This window comes from Myzus persicae, unplaced genomic scaffold, assembly GCF_001856785.1.
Source record: "Myzus persicae strain clone G006 unplaced genomic scaffold, MPER_G0061.0, whole genome shotgun sequence".
NCBI classification, from domain to species: Eukaryota; Metazoa; Arthropoda; class Insecta; order Hemiptera; family Aphididae; genus Myzus; species Myzus persicae.
The window spans coordinates 77485-87386 of NW_019102654.1; the positions used below are offsets into that span (position 1 = coordinate 77485).

The 9902-nt window shown below is 27.7% G+C and overlaps 1 protein-coding gene across 1 annotated transcript; it reads right to left on the bottom strand.

The window, feature by feature from the left end:
- Positions 1 to 4073: 4073 nt before the first annotated feature.
- On the bottom strand, positions 4074 to 5222 carry LOC111032884. The gene is made up of 4 exons (XM_022313360.1): positions 5150 to 5222; positions 4809 to 5078; positions 4556 to 4752; positions 4074 to 4478 (listed from the first exon to the last, which is right to left on the bottom strand). The coding sequence occupies exons 1-4, from the start codon at positions 5220 to 5222 to the stop codon at positions 4074 to 4076; spliced, it is 945 nt and encodes a 314-aa protein (XP_022169052.1).
- Positions 5223 to 9902: the final 4680 nt, after the last annotated feature.

Consider the following 9902-nt stretch of genomic DNA (forward strand, 5'->3'; position numbering starts at 1 on the left):
ACTTAAAGTCTGTGGTTATAGACTGTGTACATAATTGCATATCCATAAGTTGACAAAACTCATATACTTATACTTACGTTGTTTTGCCCAATCCTATTACGGCTATATCAAAAATATTAAAATGTATTGAGTTTCTTTTTTAGTATACTTTATATTGTATAAATATTTATTGAGTATTTGTAACAAGAACCAAGATTGGTATCAATTTACATATAATTAATTTGAGTTTATATTACCTACCTAGTTCATAAAATATAATTAAAAACCAATTATGCAATTTATACAATTCGTACAATTTAATTTTGAATTATTAATAATAGTTATTTTTCTTATATTGTGATTATTATGACCAAGATTTTAACTATCAATTTATAATTTAACTACTGAATTAATTTTATTTGTTACCTTTTTTCGCATAAAATGTTCAGTTATTATTAAAAAAACAGAATAAAAAATAATATAGTTTATAGTATTAATAAATGGCAACATTGTACATCAAATCGTATGGAATTTTGACAGTCAATTGTATTAAATTGAGAGTCGTGTTTCTAAAGGGTAAAACTTATGGATTTGAGCTATAGCAAAAAAATTTACGTCCAACTGGAATGTTATAAGCCTGACAATAAAATCACCTGCCTGTAAATCGGTTGAATTCACGTGCACCCTCCCTGTGTCCTATATTATGTTTCATTTTAATGTCGCTGAAATTATATATATTTTATTACTTTTCACTCAGTCACATAATATCATTTGCCTTCTTGAGATTACATCAAAATTCAAAAATGTATTTATTTTCTTTTTGAATGGTCTCCAAACTGTTTAAAATCTCATTTGTAATACTAACCACTTGCTTTGACGTTTTACATTGTTATAATCCTTCTTTGTGTGCATTAAAATCCATCGTCCATGGACGTAATAACAGTGAATTATATTTAAAATAATAAAAACCGTGTGGTACGTAGTTATATTTTCGATCCCAGTGACGCGCATGACGTGTGATAATTTTACAGCCGTACAATAAACATACCGTTTACATACAGTTCGTATCAAATGTCATTCGCCCAATCTTCTGAATTTGCAAAAAAAAAAATACTTGTTATATCCTTGAAGCAACACCCTCCTTTGTTCGACAATCGTACTGCTGCCGCGGCGGACGGTCTCTGGAACAATCTGTATACAATATAATAAGGGTACGAACACTCCGGTGTCCACGATTCACCCTATATAAATTGTATTTCCACCCCCAAAACGATGTACATATATATTGTGCAAAGTTAATATAAACAATATGCATATATACGTTTAGTTGGCATTATTGGCATATTATACATTTCTACGGTATAATATTACAAACCGTAAGTTTGATCTACAAATACCTCATTTTCTGAATAATATTTTGAAATGCGATATGGAAATGTTATTTATGTAATAGAGGAGTACATAATGCATAGATGGTATGATTTTAGTGCTACATCTCTATGATGTGTTGCTATCTGAATATAATATAATGTATAGAAAATTGTTGGTTCTAACCTACGGACAAATTGTATAGTTGTGATCGTATTTCCAAAAATTAGTAGGTATTTGAAGTGTAGTTATAATTATTTTATATTAAGAAAAATTCAAACCTTCTCACAAATACGAAACGTCCGTTTTCTTTTCCATATAATGTTAATGTCAAAAAAATTAATTTAGCTCTTTGGACGTTAAATGTTTGTGTAAAATACTTCAGTCTGTTAAATTGCTTTTTAATTAAAGAAAAGCATTAAATCATTAAAATATTTAATAAAAAAATGTGCCTTCTATAATTATTCACAATTACAAATTCGATCGTTAAAAAATGTGTCAAAACTAATCGGTGTTTATTTTTTAATTTAACTTTTTCGTCTGTTTAGTCTTAAATTCTTGAACTCGTGAAATATAAAATAAATATGAAATCACTTCTGATGGGGCAGTATGAAAACTTTATGATTCAGACCATTATTATAACTTTGCACGTATGTATCTTATATTATAGGTACTGAAAAATTGTCCATATTTACTATTTAGGTTATTTCAACCAACAAAATAAATAACAAAATGGTATAATAATTTAATATATTTGTTTTATATTGGTTTTAGAAAAATAAAATAATCACATGGTAAAACGTAAGAAAATTGTTTTATGTTTTGGATCTATGTAGCGCATTGTGCATTATAATATATATTATGGTGGCGGGTGGGCCCTCACCCCTCATTGAGGATGTATGTATTTAAATGTTAATATGGGAAGACGTCTTGTACCTGCGTTATGACTTATTGGAGGAAGCAAGGAATTTGAAATGAATGGAGTATTTAATCTAGTTCAATGAGTTCATTTGTAACAATAAAAGTGGTCAGTCAGTCGTGGTAGACAGGATGTAAAGTGAATAGAGGAAGTAAACAATATCAATTATTATACTGGGCTAATAAATAGATTTATACCCACAACTGGTAAAAAGTTAAGTATCAATTAATAAATATTTAGGGGGAAATTTAAATTGCTTTAAATGGTGTATTTTGTTTGTAATATAATAATACGATCTAATAAAATTGTATATGTTATTGTAATCCACAATAGTAATAAATTATAATACTTATTGGTGTAAGAAAATATATTACCTTATTTAACTTAACACAATATACAATGTGTTTATTCATAGATTTCTGGTGTAATATTGTGTGCAATAACTATAATACTAATATTATCACGTTTTTGTAATTATTTATCATAATAGGTTTTTATAGCGCACATTTTTATAGTTAATTAGATTCATTGCTAAGCTTATATAGTTATAAATCCATTTCATTCAATTACTACTATTTTTATTGCAATTAAAATAAGTTAGATAAGCACAGTGCTACATTTTTTTAAGAGTTTGAACATCAAATGTAGGTATTCAAAATATGTAATATTTAAACGAAAAATAACACGTTTCAGTGTTTAATTTTGAAATGTAATACTGAAAAGTTTAAAAATAAAAGGGGGAAAGTTGGTGTAACTGCTATATTATTCAGTAGGTGTTGTGTGCGTCTCGTCATTGAGTGAGTGACTGGAAATGTATATTATATTAATTTTGAATTCAATGACAAATCTTTGTATACGAAAAACAAATTTAAGCGAAAACCGTTTGTAAGTCTGTAATACTAAGTATATTTTATGACATATTTATGATATCTATATTGCTACTTAAGTAATTTATTTTTGTCAAAAACATTGCAATTATTATTTTAGTAGTTATAAGTATTAATAATGTATTATATTCTATTGTATTATTGTTATAAACTTTTGAGCCATCACATACTTATTGTAGAACCGTGTAAATAGGTTCTTGGTATAAATAGGCAATAATTATCATGTAATCTTAACGTTTTAAAGATGTCATTGTGTATACCTACAAAATTACTAAAAATCGTCATTTTTTATTTATAATTTAAATATTTAAATTCAACAAAATTTGAAGTTAAAACATCTACCGAAAAAAATTTTTACATTAAAATATTTTAGTTTTATTGGTTTTGGATTTAAAAGCAACTTATGAGCGACTTCGGATTAAAATGTAGAGCTCTAGCACGAAATAATTTTTAAGCTTTCCTGGTTTTAACTCATTTTGTCAAAATTATTTGAATGTCAATTGCTTGAAAAAAAAACCGTGCCTTTAGAATTTAAAATAATTACATTTGAAATGTGATACATTCATACATAGTACATAATAATAAATTTCATAGTCGGACCAATGATGAAAGAATACTAATAAAATAAAATATTTTTCACTTATGCATATTTTTATAATTTATATTGAAGAAAGCAAATTTATATCTGAGTATAGACGTGTATGAAGTATAATGCAAAACTAGAATACCCAGAATTTGAATATATATACCAATCGATACTTTCAATACTTTCGACCTGGTCTGCTATGAATTTTAAAATATGTATAAACTCAATATCATATTGTAATTAATATACAGAAGTGTTTAATACATAATATTAGGTAATGAAACTTTTCTACAACATCTTGTTTTATTTATTTAATCAAAATTGGAGAATTTTCTTATTTTTTTTTAGATTTATAGGTTCCATTTGTGTTAAAAAGTTCTAACATTTTTTTTCGTTTTTCTATTTCATACCAGTGTTGTAGTTCAGTTAGATTTTGGATATGCTCTGCCTCCATTGATACCTTCAAATATTTTAGTTCTCTATCATGTTTTTCTTTTATCGCTCTCAATTCTTTTTCCCAAAAAAGTTTACATTCACATTTTTCTTCCATAAATTCTTCGAACAGTTCACTTCGTGCCAGTTCCATTTGATAATGAAATTCATTCCTCATCTGGTTCTCTCGTTTTTCTGCGGACGTCTTCAAAATATTTTTCAAACTACGAGCAATTTTATTCGAATTGTTTTCGATTTCTTTATTGCATTTTTTCATCATGTTCACTTTAACGCTCTGTTTGGCTTTCTAGAAAGAAAACGAAATATTTGGACATGCACAGTTGATCGCTTGGATGATTTATTTATAGAAATTGTTTGGATTACAGCGATTTTGCAATTATTGAATCGTTCCATGACTTTAGATAAGTTTTCTTCGTATCTCAATCTTTCCGCAGGTCTAATATTCTGGTTCAAAGTGTAATTTTTTTTTTGTATTAACTCTTCAACTTTCTTTTTAAGTACTTCGTTATGTTCTTCATTAATTTTATTTTCAGCTTGACTCTTGAGACGTTCACCGACGACTATAAAAAATGTATGTAAACATTTATTACCCTGTTGAGTACAAAAAAATATTTACGCATTATTAAATTTAAGTATAATGTCATAGTGTCCTCATCATTATCCACTGGTGTCAGTTTTATGTTGCCGGATAGCATATTTTTCGGTGTCAACTCAAAATGTAGTGGTACTCTATCGTTTTCCGCCCACCATATCAATTCATCTTTAGGGATCAAGTTGATTACTATGCCTCCAAGAGTGTCACCTAAACACTTCTTGATAGTTTGAGGATGTTGTTCTATATTGTTTTCCATTGCCTTTCTTTTTTCAATTTCGTTATGCGACCTTACTGCCAGTTTTGTAAATGCACATACAATTTTGTATTTAGTTTAATAATATTATTATACATTGTATTCTTACATGTTTTTAATAGATTCTGAATAGCTTCATCGCCGTAATTTGTGGCACTTTTCTTCGAGATATCAGGACTCATATTTGACCGAAAAAAAGTTGAAGTTTTAGTCTAGTTTAGTTTATTCAACTTTTTTACATTTTTAAATCTCTGTAGACATATTGAAAAGTTGGACACATCCCGTAGCAATAATATAAATAAAAATAATAAATATTTCATGAACAAATACATACTTTCTGTAACCATGTTAATAAGATACAAATTTTAAATATATAATTGCTTACAAATTCAATTTATAACTTTTTTATAAGAATTATTCAGATGATATATTATGCAGAATAGGTACAAGTCTATAAAATGGACTATTTGATCGAAATCTGACCATAAAAACTGTTTCAATAAAAAACAATGATTTTCTTTTATTATTTAAACTAGTTGGGTTACTGCTTTTTTATACTTGGTATATTGGGTACCCGACATCGGCCGGTGAGATTTAAAAAATAGTTTTAATGTTTTATTTTTTTGGACAGCTTGTGGCACCACTGTTGTATTCCTATTATCTTATTTTACCTTACTGAAGAGCGACATATTATGTGTAATATTTTTTTATAAAAAATTTCATGCATATTAACTATTAATATATAGATAGTAAAATCAAATGTTAGTGTAGCACTTTCACAATATATTTAATAATATAAATCGAAATGATATGATTAATGAGACTAATCGATGGAACCCTTAAAATAATTTTTCATCACATTACTTTAGATTCTCAGAAGAGTGATGATTGGTTTTACAATAATGTGTGTGTTTATTTAGTTTCTAACAAAATTTGCAGTAATTGATGTAATAAATTGACTATCATTAACCAACATAATATAGGTAAATTGTAGTACAAAAACGTTTATTTAGTTATTGTATAAATCGACGTGTAAAGGATATAGGATATCACGAAATTTCAAATGAATAAAAAAATTTTAAGTTATGTTCGATGTTCCACAGGTATCGAATTCGTTAAAAATGTCATGTTCTGCATCTGTACCTGCAGATATACAATGAAAACTGTACATTTCAAAAACTTGATTTTTGCTATCTTTCCGCAGCTTTTGTAGTACAGTCTAACTTTACAAACTCCGCCGATAATTGTTGCACGTAAACTGGTATGTTTCCCGAGTGCATTTCGTATAAATGTTTAAGTCACTTCCGTCTTGTACTCTCCATAATAACCACCGACGTCGGTAATATTGATCACGGCAATGAAAATTATGACTGGTAAGACGGTGGAAAATTGTGCATTGTAAAGTGTATATAGGTATATAGCTAGTTAAAATATCAGTGTACATAAAAATACATTTGAAATATTGAATACATGATGCATTTTTCATTTAGAAATTCTACATGTAGGTACGTGTAGAGAGAAAATAACATTGATGATAATTTTATTAAAATAATGTTTTAATTTTTTAATTTTTTTTTAATTAATGACTAATTTCAAAAAAAAATAATATTTAAATAAGTACTATATTATATTGTAGTTATTTTTTAGCAAATTTTAATGTTTACTTTTTTTTTACCTTAGATTAATGAAGCTACGCCATGTAATATGTAAAACAAATGGGAAGTATTTGAAAATATACATATATTTTATGAGAATATATTTTTTATTTAAATTCCCAATGGAAAATATATATTTAAATAATTAATAACACACTATTTTATTCAAGTAATTAAAAACTTATTTAAAATACTTTAAAAAAAATATTTTAGACAATTATATGTGTAATATGGGAAAGGGTAGGTACAATTGTATTAAAAAAGTAGTTTCAAATGTATTGCCACCTCAACTACCCAGAAGAAAGAGATAAGCTGACAACTGATAGAGCTATCATACAAGTGGTATTTTACAAGTTAGCAGATAGCTCTTGTAGGTGTTAGACCGACTTCGAACATTTACCGTAGGTATACGAAATCACAGTGGAAGGTATGAATTAATAGATTTGCCACCTGTAACGCTACCGCCGTCGGCGAGGGAGTAAAGTAAATAATATTATCAACTAGTAACATTAAAAATGTATTAAAAAAAAAAAAAACAAAATAAAAAAAATATTAAATAGGTATATTATTGAGATGTTTGGAATTAAAACTAAAATATATAGACATTGCATCTATCATAGGAGTCTGCAGTTTATTTTACATATGAATATATTATAATCGGTACCTATATTATGGTTTGGTACCTGAATAAGCAAAATTTATGAATTCGACAAAGACATTATATATACCATTCAGTATGCACACATAATCTTAAATAAAATCACACCGATGATTTTTTTGTTGCAAAAGCGTAATCTTAAATGTAAATTTTGTGTTTATTTAAAAATGGGCTTAGAAATTGTATAATGTAACATTTAAATAATTATATATTTTTCTCATTTCTCATTAGACTATAATATGACGCATATGATTTAATTTCTGTGAACTCGTGACATTTTGACCCCATGTTATGTATAATAGTAGATCTTTGTTCCATGTTTCGGTGAAATAGTCATATTTTAATATATTATGTACCTATGTAATGATCGTTTTACTAAGCATAATAATATTATAAAGAAAACATGGGATTTATGCCAAAATGGAATCAATGTTTAATAATATACCATAATAATAAGCAATGACAAACATGACAATCATAATAAACAGTTATTAATTAATTTAGTAGATACTCCGTAAAATTGGTAACTCAACAATTTTGTACGTTTTCCTACACACACGATTTCAATTCGCAACAGACAAATTGAGTCCCAAGATCTCTTTTTTTAATACAAATTGATAATATTTAACAACTACACTAATTACGTCGGATGTAAACTCATTATTTTCCTTCCCATTTACAGACTTTGGACTATCGATAGCAACATTAAATATTATATTGATAAAGATAGATTAACAATACTGTTTTCGTCGTCAAATATAAAAATGAAAGAATAAGTTAAAATAATAATAGCAAACATTTAGTCTTAAACAAATTACAATTTTCCCAGTAACTCTAAACAATAAAATCATTCCTCAAACATCTAACGTACGTTACCTAGGATTAATACTAGTTGAACGTTTAACCTGAGCCGGGCACTTAAAAAAAAACGAATCCAATTAAACATCAGATGAAAGTCCCTCCATATGCTCCTTGGTACAAACTCCACGATTAGCCTAAAAACAAAATCCTTAAATGTAAAACTCTGCTAAAACCGATGTGGGCATATGGAATGCAACTTTGGGGTTCTGCTTAGAAGTCAAATATTAATAAAATACAACGTTTTCAATCTATGACATTACGAATGATTACAAAAGCACCTTTTTACATCTCAAATCACACACTTCACACTGATTTAAACATCCAGATAATATTATGTATAAATAAACCACAACAATTAAAAAAAAATTAAGAATAATAACTGAGCTGATATGCGTACGTCGTTGAATAATTGTAATTGTATAAAATAATTTTCAGATAAAAATGGTTCCCCGTAGCACGATTAGATTAAATTTAATAACTCCCAGCTGGTATTCAGAGTTCCGTCCCATAATCACCTTTTTAATGGTGTTGGCATATTGCTACCCACCAGTTTGTGGCTCAAGATTTGAACATGGAAATTATTTAATTAATTCTGTTAATGTACCTACATACTAAACTGATCATTCGAATGTTAATTATTAGGGTTTCAGTCCTCAGACACGTTGATAAGAATGCGGTCAAGCATGATTATCATCATCATCAATATTCAGTACGACATATAGGACTAAGATTTCGGCGACCACGAAATATGCACCGGATTTAAACACTGTCTCTAATACCCAAATCGAATCAAGGGACCCTAATAATCATTGCAATCAATTTGGAGTCGAGAATAATTATAATAGTAATGGCAGTCTTGAAACTTTGTATAGTAAGTAATATGTTTCACTCGATTACAGCTGTAAGACCGTTATATTTGTTGTTCCAGTAAGTATTAGCTTCACTCTTTAATGTGCTAATAAGATTTATTTGTTGTAATTATAATAGACGTGTTCATCAAAAAGTAAATCGTACGTAATCAGGTTGTAGTGTTCTACTCGTTATCGTAAAATTTGACTTATAATAATACTTTTTCTCAACTGTTTATCAGCTCCCAGCGTACATCGTGGTGCGTGCAACGACCGATTACAACTCTATAATATTATATCTCATTTTTTATCATTTATACACGAACAATATTAGAATATTATAAATAAAATGAGCCCGTTGAAAGTTATCAACTGTAGTTGATGTAAATGGTACTATACCCAGGAGAAAGGCAACCGACAAATTTACATAAAATTTACATGAAATCGTAATAATTCAACAAACTGAGAGATTTATAGATTATGGGTTGTTTTCATATTTAATTAATGTAAACTAATTATTGATTCATAGTGTATTATTTTTGTAGTACGATACCTCGATTATTGGTATAACGTACTAACTCGATGAAATACGGTTGTGCCCATCTTACATTTTTACATGCAAAGTCGCTCAGTGAAATATACAGGGCATGGCGTTTTCCTTGTAACCATTTTCCTTTCCAATTTTAAAGGTTTATGGCTGACAACAAACATTTAAACTGTTGCCTTGGTTAAAAATAATTTTTTGTTGAGACATTTGCACACAATTTACAACAATTAATACATACAAGATAAAACTACAAAATACATTTTAATTATATTTTTGTCTAAATATATACAAGT